Source organism: Bactrocera dorsalis, chromosome 5 (assembly GCF_023373825.1).
Source record: "Bactrocera dorsalis isolate Fly_Bdor chromosome 5, ASM2337382v1, whole genome shotgun sequence".
Classification (NCBI taxonomy): domain Eukaryota; kingdom Metazoa; phylum Arthropoda; class Insecta; order Diptera; family Tephritidae; genus Bactrocera; species Bactrocera dorsalis.
In genome coordinates this window covers 70,389,790-70,406,554 of record NC_064307.1, presented here as the reverse complement: position 1 = coordinate 70,406,554, position 16,765 = coordinate 70,389,790, and the positions used below count along the sequence as shown (strand labels likewise).

The 16,765-nt window shown below is 38.1% G+C and overlaps 1 protein-coding gene across 1 annotated transcript; it reads right to left on the bottom strand.

The window, feature by feature from the left end:
* Window positions 1-789: 789 nt before the first annotated feature.
* On the bottom strand, window positions 790-13,871 carry LOC105227198 (uncharacterized). Its single transcript, XM_011206425.4, has 11 exons — window positions 13,630-13,871; window positions 9,288-9,666; window positions 7,602-8,620; window positions 7,189-7,540; window positions 6,414-7,131; window positions 5,081-5,530; window positions 4,455-5,022; window positions 3,390-4,289; window positions 3,155-3,331; window positions 2,345-2,438; window positions 790-2,278 (listed from the first exon to the last, which is right to left on the bottom strand). Exons 2-11 carry the CDS (start codon window positions 9,616-9,618, stop codon window positions 1,914-1,916), a joined length of 4,974 nt encoding a protein of 1,657 aa, XP_011204727.2. The 5' UTR covers window positions 9,619-9,666; window positions 13,630-13,871; the 3' UTR covers window positions 790-1,913.
* Window positions 13,872-16,765: the final 2,894 nt, after the last annotated feature.

The window sequence follows — 16,765 nt, the reverse complement described above, 5'->3', positions numbered from 1 at the left end:
AATCAAGATAGAGATCATTTTATATTTTATACCTGTGAAGGGTATTATGGCCTCGATGCAGCGGGAGCTAACTCTTTTTATGTGTTTGCGTTGGGAAAAAATCTAAATTTTAATATTTGCTTTCATGTCTCAATTCTTCAATTAGATTCTGTATATAAAAGTAGCTTCCATATTGCGTTAACGACGCTTTAAGTAGCATTCCGCAAATGCCAACAAAAGAAAAACAAATTTTTTAAACGTTTTAATTTGATTTAAAATATCACTTTATTTGGAGAAAAAACGTGGAAATGTTCATGCGCACTTACAACATTTAATATATGTATGTATGTATGTAAGTAGCATATTTATGTATGTATATACTATTAACAAACGTTTACATAATATTTCTGATTTGCGCATATTTAATATCAATTGAAGAATGTCACCGTATTTGTATACATGTATATAAAGTGTATGCAGCTACATATGTATGTATGTATGTATAAAAGTGTTATGTAATATTTTGCAATAAAATTAATAAAGTGACTTAAATTACTAGATGCTTATGCAGAAAGAGTGTGTGTATATGTAATGGCGGAGTATATAATATGTACATTACTAAATTGTATATACTAATACAAAAAACGTATACGCTGCTTTAGAATAATTAGATTTTGCACAGATAATAAGAATGCTTAGTAAAAGTGCTTAAAAACTGTGTTGTTAGTTTGTTAAATCATAAAATACTGTTTGTTAATACAAAATCATTTGATATAAATCTATAAATGCAATTTAAATATAATTTAATTATATTAACGCTTGTATAATAGCCCCGTGATAGCATCACAGTTGTGTGTTGTTTCGCATGAGTATTTAGTACAACAACAAACATTTGCAACTTTTTTCAAGTACATTAAAATACTTAAATTAAAAAAAAATGCATTTAGAGTTTACAGCAATATAATGCGAAGTAAAAAGTATTATTAAAAAATAAAGGTTATATAATATTTTGCTTAAAAATTTTTAAATTTACCAATCTACCTATTAAAAATTGCAAAAAATGTTTCTGAATTCATAACCAAAAAATAAAATATTTCCATTTTAGCTCAGACGTCAAATCTAAATATAGGTTATATAATATATTTTTTTTTTAATTTAGTGATCTAATTTGAAAATTGCAAAAAACAGTGCTGAATTCATAATCAAAAAATAAAATATTTTCATTCTAGCTCAGATTCTTTTAACGAATTTTCGAATTTTAGAGATTTAAGCATTATGTATGCAGCCGATGTGGCTTGTACCCCTTTCTAAACTCAAAAATATATATGTATATATATATATAAATAATATAAAAATAAATAATAAACTCCCAACTTACTGGTCTTAGTCTTAAATTAATTTATGTACCCCTTTCTCAAAAAAAAAAAATATATATTATTAAAAATGCACTATTAGTCTTAATATAATGAATGTGGTGCCTCTTTCTAACCTCACAAAAAATAAAGTAATAGAACACTAATAATTAATAATAATAAGAAATGCACTATTATTTACTCTTAACCTTAAAATAATGTATTATATATATGTATGTGTTTATGGCTTGCCTACTATAATAACTAATTTTCGTAATGTTGCAGGTATACTAGAAGTATGTGTGTGTATGCATGTATATAAATAATTTCATTTCTAGCGAAGTGCTCATTGTTTATGCGCCTAATTTCACAACATTTGTCATACGTTTCTTTGTCTATTTACTAAAATATGTGTTCATTAATAATTTTCATATTATTTTGTTGTTTTTAATTGAACGCATACATCTATTACTTGGAGTAGTTTAAGTTTGCCTCTGTCACGAGTCACGAACGCATTTAAACAATTATATGCTCATTTTCTTTGCGACTTCTTTGTCGCCTATTCTAAGTGTAACGATTATCTCAAAGGTTATACATGGGGTTACTGGTGGCATCGAATAGCTGTGTGCCCGTCGATTCGATCATAGAACGCAATGCGATGCTGCGTTGTTTCGACACCGCCTTACGTAATGTAAGTTCAAATACATTATTCTCATCGATATTGTCCATTGGCAGATGATCGCGTGTCAGCACAGTTTCGTTGTCGCACAATTGTTGTGTTGGCTTATGTAGCTCTTGGAATGTCAGCTTGTCATTGACATAATTGATACGATTATCGTTGAATTCTTTTAGGAATGCTTCAGTTTTCTGGTGTTTGATCACTTCGCTGGGAAAGCATTGCAGCAGTTCTTCGAATGACAACTCGGCCACCAGATTGTTAAGAATCTCTGTGTGTGGGTTTACAATAATTTAGACTTGGTTAAGTGGAACTTTTTGTTAACTTTGTGGCTTACCGGTGATATGCGCCTTCCAATTAGGCACCAAGTGTTGTTTGCTTAGGATTTTCTTCAGTAGCGACTCCCAATGCTTGGGCGTAAAGCCGTTCGACTAAAAAATGATATTAAAAAATTTATTAAAGCAAGAAAAAACTATAATTTCGTCTGAAACGTAGCTATAAATCATAAAATCCATAAAAGAGTATAAAAATCTATCAAATAATTGGGTTGATTTTGATTGATCAGTTTGTATGGCAGCTATATGCTATAGTAAGCCGATCTGAACAATATCTTCGGAGATTGTAGCATTGCTTCGAAAAATAATATATGCGAAATTTTGCGAAGATATCTCGTCAAATGAAAAAGTTGTCCATACATGGACTTGATTTTAATCGGGTTTGTATGGCAGCTACATTTTTGCCATAGTGACCCGATATCGGCGGTTCCGACAAATGTGCAGCTTTTCGTATATACACAGGACAGACGGATAAACAGATATGACTAAATCCGAGTGGAACAATAATCGGTGACCGAATGTAGTCGGTAAATCGGGGACAACTGCTTCCCCGCCCGGTATTTTCATGACGGCCCGTTGCTTCGCAAAATTTTTTTTAGGGAATTTTTCCTCAATAGTTCATAATTTAGGGGACCCGCATCTTATAAGCTTCCCGCACCTCAGTTTTATCTCTACGGCGCTGTTTATACATATGTATATAATTTTAACGATCTTCGACGTATTCTTCTGTCTGCTACAAACTTCGTAGCAAACTTAATAATGTTCGGGGTATAAAAATATTAAACATAAAACATTAAATCTTTCTGCCTCACCTTGCCATACTGCCACATATATTCGGGACAGAAGTTCAGCATGTAGTTGATGGCTAAGTGCTTAGGTAAAACAATAACCAGAAAACTGTCGATTCCAATCAAATCCGGCGTCTTTTGTATGAATGCAATGAACTCTTCAATAATTTCGCGATCGATTTTCGTGGATGCCAAGAGTGACTAAAATATACAAATATTTTATCGAAAAGCACATAATTTAGTATGCAGTAGAGCCAACCTGTATTTTCAGCGTTAATGTTAACAGCTCGTTATGCCAACCTAAGAAACGCACCTCGCACTCGCCCTCGTCACGATTGGGAAAACTAAAGTCATCACGCCTAAATGGCGGCAAACGATTCAGATATTGTGGACGATCCAACAAACAGGGTATTGGTCGTAAATATGTTTTTATATGACGTTCAAACTCCTCGCCGCACAATTTATAGTCCGGTATGAATGGCACATAGATGAGCTTACGCTCCTCTGGCACGCTTGTCGGCTGCGCGGCGCTATAACTAGCAGATTTCGTGTAATAATACTGTGTACCCGGGTTTTGACGCAATAAATTACTTTGCTGTTGCTGCTGTTGTTGTTGTTGTGCGCGTAGTTCTTGCAAATGTCGTATCATGAACTTAATACACTCCATGCGTAAGCTAACGAAATCCTCATTAACGGGCTGTTGCTCAACATCGGCTGGCTGTAGATCAGTTATGAGATCACTCAGCGACTTTAGGCGACCCATATACATGCGGAATAGTATTTTGAGCCCTTTCAGATTCGTTTCGGCGTCGCTGCTAGCTTGTGATGACGTCTGCTGTTCATTTGTGTCCAATTGGATGGGCGAGAGTGTTATGTTGCGCTTATATGGCGAGTTGTGTTCATGCAGCTGATCGTAGACGATGCGATTACGATTTGTGGGATGCGAATAGCTGCGTTCGTCTATGGATGAGCTAGCGCCCGAATTCGATTCGGGCAATGAGTTAGCAATCGATTCGTTGTCGCGTTCACTATTCAATGAAGGCGCTTTCGAGGAAGTTTCATCGTATTCATCGGCGCCGACCATGTGTGGAGGCGAGTGCGAGGGCATATCATGTGGATTATGCATGGGATTCACATCGAAATAGTCATAATAATAGACCTGGAAGAACAAAATATTTTACTATACTATTTAACAATAAAAATAAGGGTCTGCTCGTAAAAAGTGCTCGTTATAACGTGCCTTAGCTCAGCTTACACCTTCATGTAAAGTATAAAAGCCACAAAAATTTCCGTATTGAACAGCATTTCCTTTAAACTTTCTCACCTGCAAAATATTCACAAACACCTTCTGCGAGGTCTGATAGCCCTTGTGTCCAATATGCGAGGCGATATAGTTGAGGAACAGTTGCAAAATGATTTCCAACGTAATGCTATGCTCAATGCAAAGCGCATGTATGAATACATCGCTGATAGCCTCAATCAGTTCCGTGTTCTCTGTGGCCAACAAAATGGTTTCAGTAAAATCCGAGAAAGAAATCACGCCGTGCGCGGCTTGCGTTGGTCCGACCAGTGCGCTTGCCGCAGGCGCTTGTCCAAACGATGGTTTACGCTTGTGTTGCCGACGCGTCGCTTGTGCTGCGGCTGTAGCTTTGTGCTGCTGTTGTGCAGCGTTTGCTGTAGCCGTGGCACCATTACGATATTTAAACGAATCATAATGCTGGGAACCGCGACGTTGGAAGGGCACCGTGCCATCATCGAAGAGCACATTCTTGTGTTTGATTAGCGCTACGGCCAACTCACGACGACTCAAACGTGCCACCACTTCTTGTGCGAGCAGATAGTTGGACATGCGACAGGCTGTTACAGCGAGCAGTAGATTCTCGTCGGGATTGCTGGAAAAATTATATATTAAAGAAAAAAAAGTTTAATTATTTAAGACTGTTAACTTACAGTTTGTCGAGATATTTAAGGTAATTGACCAACTCTCCACTAATTGCGTCGGCCACCACGGGCGAATTCAGCATGATTTGTGGTATGTCTGCGGGCGAATATTTGATAAACATATTGAGAAATTCCAAAGACAACGGCACTTGTGGATAGCCTTGTTCTATAACACGATTCGGTGTGAAAAATGGTTTCACCAACTGATTCAGAAAGGCGGCCAATAAACGATCAGTGCCTAAACCGAGTAGGAACATTTTCACAGTATAAATTAGACCGACCAATTGCGTCTCATCGACCACTGGTGAATTGCTGCAGTTGCCAAATGGTAGCTGTTGTTGCTCAATGTAAGCGGGTTGCACGTAGGAGTTTATATAGTTGCTGTAGATGTCGGCAAGTTGTAGATTACACATTTTGTAAAACCCAGTGGCCTGTAGGTACACCTCTTTCTTACGTGAGCTGTGAAATAAATTATATAAAAATGGAAAATTTATAGTAAAAGCACACAATTATTACGAAACTAGAGAAAACGTTAAATTTGGTTGTACCGTAGCCATATTAACCTTCACAGCTGCATTTTTTATTTCATAGAAGGTATAAAACGATCTCTTTTTTGATTTTAGTCGATTAGTTTGGATGACAGCTATAAGTTACAGTGGTCCGATCTGAACAATCTGTTTGGAAATTATAGCAATATTTTGGATAAAAGTCTATTCCAAATTTCATGTAGATACCTTAAAAAATAAAGGAGTTTTTCATACGAGGAATTGAGTTCGGTCGGTCAGTTGTATGACAACTGTATGTTATAGTGGTCCGATATCAACAATTTTCTCGGAGATTGTAGCAATGCCTTAGGTAATAATCCCTACCTAAAGTCTTCAAGATATCCCGACAGATGAAAAAGTTTTCCATACAAGCAGTTGCTTCCGATTGTTCAGTGGGCATGACAGCTATAAGCTAAATTGGTCTGATCTGAACAATTTCTTTGGAGATTGGAGCGATAATTCAGATAATAATTCCTGCCTAATATCTTGAAGATACCTCCTCAGATGAAAAAGTTTCTTCCGAGTTCAGTTTGTATGGTAGCTGTAAGCTGAAATGTCCGATATCGGCGGTTCCGACAAGTAAACTGCTTCTTAGTGAGAAAAGAATGTGTATAAAATTTCAGATCGATATCTCAAAAACAGAAAAACTAGTTCGCGTATATGCAGACGGACGAACAGACGCTGATCATCATACATGTATACTTAATAGGATCTCCGAACTTTGATTTTAGGTGTTACAAAGTTTGGAGTTTGCCACTATCTCCATATATCCTCTTTAGAATAAAAAAAATCATTACCGTATTGAGAAGTCTGCCAATTTGCGACAATTCTCCACAAACTTGCTGCGTAACTGTTGTTCACGCTCCTCGGCCAACTGCTCGCATTGCAGCGATAGACTCAAACGCAACATCACATGCGCCTCCTCCATTAAATCGTAAAAGTTTGTGCTGCTTGCCGCGCGATACGATTCCGCAATCGCCTCTAAATCCTCAATCACATGCTCCACCGGTGGCACCTCCAAATTATACAGCGTCCACTCGTTGAGCTGTGCTTGTTGTGCCGCATTGTTGCTGCTGCTGCGTAGCAAATTCTTCACTTTAGCCTCGGCTAGTATGCGTGCAGCAATATTCCGTCCACCTGCATTGCCGCTGCCCACGCCACCACCGCTACGTCTTTTATTGGCTTCACTGTTGTTGTTGTTGGCCAGTGCACTGTTAGTAATTAGCACTAAATTGTTGCGATTCACACAGACATATTGCACATGCATGAAGGCGCAGAGACCAATGACAGCAATGGCCGAATTGACATCGGGGCTGGATTCCTCGGGGAAGAGACCACCCAGTGTGGGATATTCAAAGCGGTTGTTGTAGAGTTTATGACCAATGCGTGACGTGTGTGTCTCTACGGACTCTGTGGTAATTGCATAGATGACATAATCGTTGATGTGCACTCGCAAAACGGGTGCGGTGAAAGAGTATGTGGCTATAGGTTTCTCGTTCTCACTATACCATTTACCTAAAAATGTATAAGAGGTTATTAAATTGGGTCTAAAATGTTACATATACAGCATACCTTGTGCACAAAACTGATACAGATAACCGTCGACGCTGCTTGCCACCAGCAACGCATAACCAACGCAACTCTGATGCTTCCCAGATTTTAGGGTGCGCCGATTGGCGTGTTTAGTTGTGGTTACCGCGCCAGGCACCTGCTGATTGCCCATATCATATTCGGAGTCCTCTAAATCATCCTCGTGCGGATTACGTTGGTAAATCGCTTTCAGATCCATGCAACGCAAAATATCCACAATTCGTCCATTCGGCTCCGACGACTTCATACAGATCTGCAACAGTTTACGCACATCATATTGGACACTGCTGTCCTCGTTGTAAGCATAGGTCATGTTGCCATGGTTCGAGACGCGCTGTGAAAAAATAACCGTTATAGTAACAATATGTGTTCGACACACATTTTTCCTCAGTTACCTGTACATTCATAGCTTTCGCTTCATTAACCAGCTTAATTTTAATGTCGTTAGCGCGTGCTGGCATAATTATTATCTCTTGTGTATCACCGGCACAACCGCCACCACTACCAATCGAGGTCGCGCCCATACCGCCGCCACCGCCACCAACACTTATGGCATCGCCCAGCTCCCACTGAGATTTTAAATCCACTTCGAATTCACGTCCACAAGCCGAGTTCACTATGCGCGCCACATTGAAATCGATTGGCGTGCGTCCTGGAAAACCGGCCACACCCATCGGTCGACCACTTGATGTCGTTTCCAATGAATCTGTTTCAAAGCTGTTGTGACTCGAGGGACCAGCGCTCGCTTTGCTCATTAGACTCGATTCCGAGCTAGAGATAGCCTCGTCGACATCCACATCAGCCACATCCTCCAAACAGACACCACCACCGCCGCCACCGCCGTAGTCATTATCTAATGGGCTGCAGTGTACGCCACCAGTTGCGCTGCTACCCACCACATCGACCACTTTGAAAGCGACGCAATAGCGATTATTCATCGCGGCTATGACATTCTCGGCAAGACACAAACGCAGTGGCACGAAGTTTAGATTCACAAAAAATTTAAACGGTAGAAAGTCAATGTAGGAGAACCGTGGTTGCGTGGTCTCGTGTGTGCACTGTGTATACTCGTACAGGTAAATGCGCTCCTTGCTGCTCACTATAATGTTGCCGGATGTCTGACAGCACTGTATGAGGTCGGGTGGGCTACGCAGTGGTAGCTCTATCACATCGATGCTCTCGACCAGCGGTGCCTTGGGTGTGGTCATAGAAGCTATGCGTATTGTAATGGGTAGGTCAATCAATTTAGCCTCGGAAAATTTCCAAAAATTGGCATAAATGCGTACAAACATTTTGGTATCGTCCTCCGGACAAATAACGGTGTTATTGCTGCTGCTGGTGCAGCTAATGCTGGTGGTGCCAGTTTGTACTGGAGTACCAAGTGTTTCCTTTTCCAATGTGAGTAAATATTTGCCTGCGTTAAAAGGAAGAAAGGGAAAATTTAAACGAATTTTTTTGAAACTTAAAACTGCTATCGATTAATATCGTTACTTCGATAAATATCGATTTACATTCCGTTATATAAAATTATATTTTTGTGGATAATTTAAACGAATTTAGTTTAAACTTGAAACTGTTATCGATTAAAATAAATATCGATTTGTATTTCGATATATAAAACGATATCTTCTCGATTATTTAAATTAGTGTCAGATGCATACAAGGGAGTGAGAACGTTAAAAGGAAGGAAGGGAAATTTTGAACGAAAACGAAACTTAAAACTGTTATCGATTAATACGATAAATATCGATTTCAATTTCGATAGTTAAAACGATATTTTTGTCGATTATTTAAATTAGTGTCAGATGCACGCAAGAAAGTCAGAACGTTGTTCTCACAATAAATTCGCATGGAAATTTCGACGATTCTATGTATATTTCACGGCTTACGACCTAAATTGAAAGTGGAAATTCAGCCTTTATGAACTTAGTGATATACTGAATATAGCTTCCATTGGGAAGTTAAGGGTTGAGCTTAAAATTATTTTTACTACCGATTATAATCGATACTTTTTGTGTTAAATCGATTATCGATTATAATCGAATTGGTACTCTCATTCCCGTAACACTCATAAAACTCACCTGCTTCGCAGTAAATCAAGTGCACCACTTCACCCACCGTTGCGAGCGTATACTTCGTGGGCAGGCGCTCGTCCGCGGCAGCTTGGGCTGCAGCCGCCGCCGCTTCGGCCTCAGCAGCGGCATACTCACTAGCCGTGGTAATTGCATTCAAATCGATGCCATTCAATTCGTTGCGTCGCTGCTTGCCACCGATATCGTAGATTTCGATAAATTGCTCGGCGCTGCTCACCGCAATACGACTGGAATCTATCAACGAGGCGGAAAGAATGTCGCCATTAAGAGAGTATGTATGCTGCTTGGCAAAGTTATAGGCCTGCAGAATTTTCACCATGTTCACTGCTGGTTGATGTCGTGCTTAAGAAGATTACACTAGAATGCGCTGCAAAGATTAGAGTAAATTTTACATATATTAAAGAATAATTTAGCTGATCAAGTTTGTTGCTAAAATTTTTGCAAAATTTAAATTTTCTTTAACACTTATTTCCTGCACAATTTCGGCACGCATGCAACGCCCAACGAGTCACGAGTGACTTCATGCCATGGTGACAGCACTTAGCGGCATTTAGTCATACGGGCGCGTCGCACATGCACATATGCCGTTATGCGCACACATGCTTAGCATTTAACTTAATACATAGAAAGTGTAATTAACGCCACCAACCTGCATACCACATATAAAATTTTTAAGACACACTTTTTTGGCGTAAACCGACGCTTCACTGCACCGAACTTGCGAAAAAAAGCTTTGGTTCTATACTAACTGCCGTCGCGCGTTTATGTGTTCATAATGCGCTAGCTTACGCCGCCTAGCCGTCGTTGCAACTGTGCGCGTTGCTGTTAAAAGCCAAAATGAAATGCTGAGCCGCTGACACTTGACGCGCTTTGCTTTGTGTATTTACCTTACGGCACAAGCGCTGACACCACCATCCACGAGATGGCGCTGGTAAATGGAGCGAATGACATCAAATCAGCTGAAGTGGTCACTCAGACGCTGCATACACACGTACATGCCGACATAAGAGTTCTAACCCGACTGGTCAAGTGGTCACCAACCGCCCACTCAGCCGCCCATTTAAGCATGCATGCATGTATTTGTATTAAAGATGTGTGTGTGTTTGTGTATTTACATGCAAATAACACACCAGCAATTTGTTTAGCCACACAACCTTATTTACGTTGGGTCCAACATTTACTGGCGTTTTTGTCTTCCGCTGGCTAATTGTCATATGTGTTTGTTTGTATTTGAAAAGTTATTAATTGCGTGATAAACAGGGTCAGTTTATGAACATTTTTGAAAAAAATCAAAAATAGTAGATATGTAATTTATACAAATATAATTATACTTTTTCTGTAGCAATCATTTCTGGGACTTTTTTTGCTTTTTGCTTCGTTATAATATCGTTATTGCCTTCTGAAGGTCCAGTTGTTGCCACTACAGTTTCAAATTAAAAATTTTTCTAGCAGCTAACATATGATTTCATGTCATTTCCATCAAAAATATAGCAAAAGCTTCCAAAAATATGTATCAAAACCCTCCAGACCGCCAATTGATTGGTTCACTCAGACTATAGAGTCGTTGATCGCACAGTAGATTCTCTGCCAACCCCATCAAATATAATATATAGTAAAACTTTCCAGATTGTCAATTTTGGCTCATCATTTTTCTGGCTAACCCCTATTGGACCACAAGCATTTTCACTTTCGCATACTTTCAGGTTAGGTTAGGTTACACTCACTGGCTGCCACGCCATACATAGACCTACACGGCCTTTGTAATGCCAGATGGAGGTTTATTATTGATACTAGTTGCAGTTTACATCGTGCAGGACCCCAACGTTTTTTTGCGAGGTTTGATAGGGACTTGAAAAGTTCTCAACCGTTCCGTTATGAGGAAAAACTACTTAGCGACACCCTGTATATTTGTGTTAAGCTCCTGCCACATTCAAAGAAATTTAAAATTACTTATACCCTTCCATTATGTATGTTCCTACGATTGTCTGCTAATATTTACAAGCCCTTAGTTGGAAGCAACCTAATACTCAAAGCAAAAACAAAGTAATTAGGTCAACGAATTAAAAGAAATATAATATTAGCACTCATTTAACCAATAGCATGCTCGAATTCTAAGTCAAAGACAACTGAAATTTCAACACAATAAACATATAATGTCATGCAAAGCATTAAATTAATTAAAAAAGAAAGGCGCGCAGTCAAAGAGGCACATAATGCAAGCCATAAAAAAATCATGGAGTATATGTTATATGTATTTGTATGTATAGCATTAGGGCGGTCGGTTATACTTTGTCAAAGTAGTTTTATGCACTGAACAGAATATGTTGAGTTTGCCACGTTAGTTGAAACATCCCGAAGAAATCTTTGGAAACACTATAAAATATATACTACATCAAATGCTTAGTGGGATGAAATAAGTCGATTTAGCCGTGTCTTTCTTTCCGTCTGTTTTTGAGTTATCGATCTGAAATTTTGCACACGTTCCTCACTCTCCAAGCAACTGCTCCTTTGTCGTAATCGCCGATATCTGATCACTATAACATATAGCTGCCATACAAACTAACCGTTCAAAATCAAGTTCTAGTATGGAAAACTTTTTTAGTTTACAAGATATCTTCACGACATTAAGCATACATTATTGTACAAGGTAATAATGCAATATCCGAAGAAATTGTTTAGATCGAATAAATATAACATATAGCGCCCATACAAACTGATCGAACGAATTCAAGTGCTTGCATATAAACCTATTTTATTTAAAGAGATATATTAAAGAAATTCGGCACGGATTATTGTCCAAAGCAAGGCTACAATATACGGATCCCTTACTTAACATATTTACACACATTTCCAAGAGTAAGTTGTGGTGTCCATTAAAGCGAAGAAGACATAAATTTTAGGCAAAAAAAAAATCAAAAAATAAGAAACATAAATGTGACTAACATACAGAATGAGTGATGACGATTTGTGTGAATAATTGTGGGTAGACACGCGTTCTTGCCTAACGGTTATAATAAGACGCGGATATCGACCATAAAATGGTTAAAGCCACGCCTGGATTTGATTTTCTGACAAAAGAACAGAAAATATAAATATATACGATTTACACTGCTGTAAATGTTAAGGTAGGCGCGACGCAGAATTGCTTGTATATTTATTTCCGGTTGTAGGTGGGCCCAGTCAATAAAAGAAAATCATCAAAAAAAATAAATAATAATAATAAAGTCACAAACCAATGAACATCAGTTAGGTAACTAAGATGTTGCACAAAGTTGTCGTAATCATTTTCAATCTCAAATATGTGAATGAGCGCCAGTTGCCGTGATGATTGGAACCAAATTAGACACATTAACGCAAAAGATTAGCGTTGCTAAAATGATTAGGTCATAATAAAGCAATATTTAGATTTGCACCCATTTTAGCCCATCACAATCAATCTTCATAGAAATGTTATTATTTTTATATTATTTATATATATTTTTTTGCATGCAAGTTAATCGCCTACATTCATTCCGCATAAAAAAAAAAATATTAAAAATTATTTTGGCCCAAAAAGCTTGACCTCATTTCGCAGCTACGTCGCAACAATGTGAGCGTCAAATTTCGCTTGTGTATGTGCATAGGTGTGTGTGCATACAAATTCGATATGGCGGTTAATGACACCGAACGGAAACGGAAAAGGCATTGCTTCAGTCAGCGAACGCACAAGTTCACGGCTTGCACACCTTCGAACTTTATACACACACACACAAACACACTTATGAACGCCATGCTTACAATTTCGTGTGCTGAAAACGATGGCTGGTCAAAACGGGAAGGCGCGTTCGCGTGTTCGTCGTGTGTGTTCGCGAAAAACACATTTGCGTTTGTTTACCTCAGTGCTTCATATGTGTGCAACAGCACATATTTTACTGTATGCCGCAGCATGCTTGTGTGTGTGTGTGTGTGTTTGCTTGAGTCCTTTGGCTATTTTAAGTGCCAACACCAATTGACTTTGCTACTTGTTTAACATTGATTTTCCAGCGCAACAACAACAACTTGCAATTGCAGCTAAAAATAAGTTGTGCAATCAGCGGTATTTGTTGTTGTTGCTGTTGGCATTCTGTTATAGTCGCGCTGTTAGTATGGCGTACATGGTGTACTGAGATTTTTTTCCTAATTTGTTGGCATTAATTTTCGCAAACGAAAAATCAATAAGCCTGTTCGAGTGCACCGAAATCACAAGCATTCTTTATATAACCAAAAATGCTTTTTTTAACACAAAATCTTTTATAACATTTAATCATGGTTTACAAATGAATTTTTGTGCTTTAATACAAATAACACTTACTTTTTCTAACATCTAAACTAATTCAATTTTGTTACGCCTCCTTTATCACTTAATTCACTCATACACAAATTTAACGTTTTCAATATTTTCTTAACACATATACACTCGCATAACTCATATCGGTCTCTCGAATAATTAAAATTGATTAATATTTAATTGAAACCAATCGCGTTTAAACTTTTGCTGCGCTCACACTCTATCAGAATTATATGTTTTTTGTTTTCTGTTTTGCATTGCATTCGGTTTGGGGTGTCAAAAATTGACAACAATTGCTGACAGCGCAGAGAACGTTGAATTTTATACGTTCTCTGCTGACAGCGCCCTTTTCATTTCTGCTTTGTGTTTCCTTCGTAATATGCAGAGTTGCATTTTACAGTAAGTGTCAAAAATTTGTTCTAAAAAGGTGGAACTGAAATAATTGCATTATTTTTTAACTATATGTGTATATATTGTATTAGTACATGTGTCATGGAGTTGATGGGGGAATAGACTGCCCAGAGTTAGCTATAAAGCAACCTTTTAAGTTACCGAATCACTGCAGTATATGTCAAGCTGCGGTCTTTGCTATTGCGAAAGCAGCGGAGCAGGCGTTTAATGCACCTGCAGGCAATTCCAGAATAAACACCTACGTAGAATCAAGGCAGTAACCTTGTATCATGTATCAGCCAGAAGTGTCTTGGGAAGCAGGGCAGCAGTGGAAAGTGTTGCCAGAAGTAAGCAACTTCACTTCTACTGGATGCCAGGCCACAAAGGCATCGAGGGCAATGAAATAGTGGACGAGATTGCCAAGAATGGTGTACGGCTAACATCCGAAAACTTGATAAACGATCGACGATCTCGACATAAGCATGGTAAAGAAAATTAAAACACGATGGAACGATCTACCTAGGTGCAAAACGGTAGATCGGAAGTATACAGAATTCCTATTGGCGCTCAATAGAAGAAACTGTAGAAACATGAGCGCAATACTGACGGATCACTATCTGGTGGCACCACACACCCGCTGAAAAATTGAGAGGAATGTAGGAAATGTTTATAGCAGGGCATAAGGGAAACAATGGAGGATCTCCTGTGCACTTGTCCCGCCTTGGCAAGACTACGCTGTAAGCATCTGGGCAACTGAACTCCATCTTATATCGCAAAGGACCAAACTGGTCTATGCGTGGTTTTCCACTAAATTATCCGATTTTGATAAATCAGTTTGTATGTTCCGACAAATTAGCAGTTGCTCGGGGAGAAAAGCGCATGCGCAAAGTTTGACATCTAAGGGACTGTACGGAGAAGCATATACATATATATATATATATATATGTATGAATAATTTTACAACACGTTTAGCGTTTGTCACATCTTTCTACGTTCCTCACAGTGCCGCGAACTACGTCATCATTATCAACTGACATCACATCAGCACATCCGTTTGCCAAGTGGGTTTTTGTTTAATGTTCAATGGTAATTGCTTGCATGATCAGTCGCGGCGTCAGCAATGCTTCGAATGAGATTAGAAAAACGTCTAGATTCTCGTTATTTCTCCGTTCGATATTTACTCAAATTGTAGATAGAATTTCCTAAACCAACATGCTCAGGCACACACATGCGTACATGTGCTGAGATGAACATGCGCGCATTTTTATCAGTTGTTGTTGTCGAAATTGGTTTTTAACCGCCTTTGCTGCACTTTCCAACGTCAGACCACAACCTATGGCATGCAGAGATGTAGGTATGCGCGTGAGAAAGCGTCTTGCAGAGTAACAAGGAGCGGACAGAGCGTGACTGAGTGACTCTACCTGCACAGTTTTTGGTGTATTTGTAGGTAGTAATTGCATTTATCTAGTTGATAGGGTGAGTTTCGGTCATGATTTGCTTCAATGGCTGATGTATTTCGCTCTTCGACTTCTGCATTGTTGCTTCACTTCATTTTTCTTTTACTCGTAGCATACTTCAAGGGAGATGTATGAATGCAGAGCGTAGTATATGCTTACACATGCACGACCTAACTGTATATGTCATTTTCAAAGTGATTGGGTAAATTTCTTGCAGAGTTTCAGCTGAAAATCTCGTGACTATTCTCTTCATATATACATTAGTATGTTTGTTTTTAGTACTTTGTTGTTGCTTTTGTATACCTTTGTATTTATTATCTCTGGCTAGAGCACAAAGAGTATGACAGAGCCATAAATAGGTCTGTGCTATCTGCTATGTACGTAGGCGGGTGCTAAAATACTTCGATTCTCAGTAATGAGATTTGTTGTGGAAGTGAAAAATCTGCGAACCATTCGCTAGGCTGTGAATAGCTTGACGTACAGTGGTATAAGATTAGAAATTGTATGTTCAAATTTCGAAAATTCTGGAAAAAATAAAAATGAGAAGATTTTAATACCTTTTTAATGGGAAATAATTCAGAATATCGTTACTCGAATAGGCACTGATCCATTTGAAATGTTTCCAACTAAAAAGTACCGTTATTAATATATAATAAATATGTGGTTATGTCTTTTCACTGAAGAAGTTAATTCAAGTTACAAATTCTTGCAAAAGCACTGGTCCCTATTAAAATTTTTTATGTCAGTCCTGGTCAAATTTGATCAGAGGTTCATCTCACTAGTATCATTTTCTTTATAAATTTGTTTAATTGGACCTTGGAATGGAATGGAATTTAACTAAGAATCTCAAATATCTGTTGTTGTAAAAACAGTTAAAAATACAGTTTCTGTTAAAGCACTGGTCCCTATTAAAATTTTTTAAGTCAGTCCGGGTAAAATTTGATCAGATGGTCATCTCTCATAGTTTCAACTTTTTTATATATATTTTTTTTTTTATTTGACCTTGGGGTCGAATGGAATTTATATTAAAATCTTAAAAATCTTTTGTTGTAAAAATAGTTGAAAATACAGTTTCTGTTAAAAAACTGCTCCTTTTTTATGTTAGTCCGGGTCAGTTTTGATCGTATGGGAATCTCACTGGTTAGATCTTCTTCATACATTTTTTCTTGATTGGACCTTGGAGTAGAATGAAATTTAACTAAAAATCTCAAATATCTGTTGTCGTAAAAAAAGTTAAAAATACAGTTTCAGTAGTGCTATTCGTCATGAATATACCGATTCCACAGTATAATAAATAAAAACACCCACGCGTC

Coding starts and splice junctions, on each gene's coding strand:
- LOC105227198 (XM_011206425.4), bottom strand. CDS start 9,618: ATGGTGAAAATTCTGCAGGCCTATAACTTTGCCAAGCAGCATACATAC. Junction 4,290..4,454: donor TGTTTGTGAATATTTTGCAG/GTGAGAAAGTTT, acceptor TTGTTCTTCCAG/GTCTATTATTATGACTATTT. Junction 2,439..3,154: donor ATATGTGGCAGTATGGCAAG/GTGAGGCAGAAA, acceptor ATCATTTTTTAG/TCGAACGGCTTTACGCCCAA.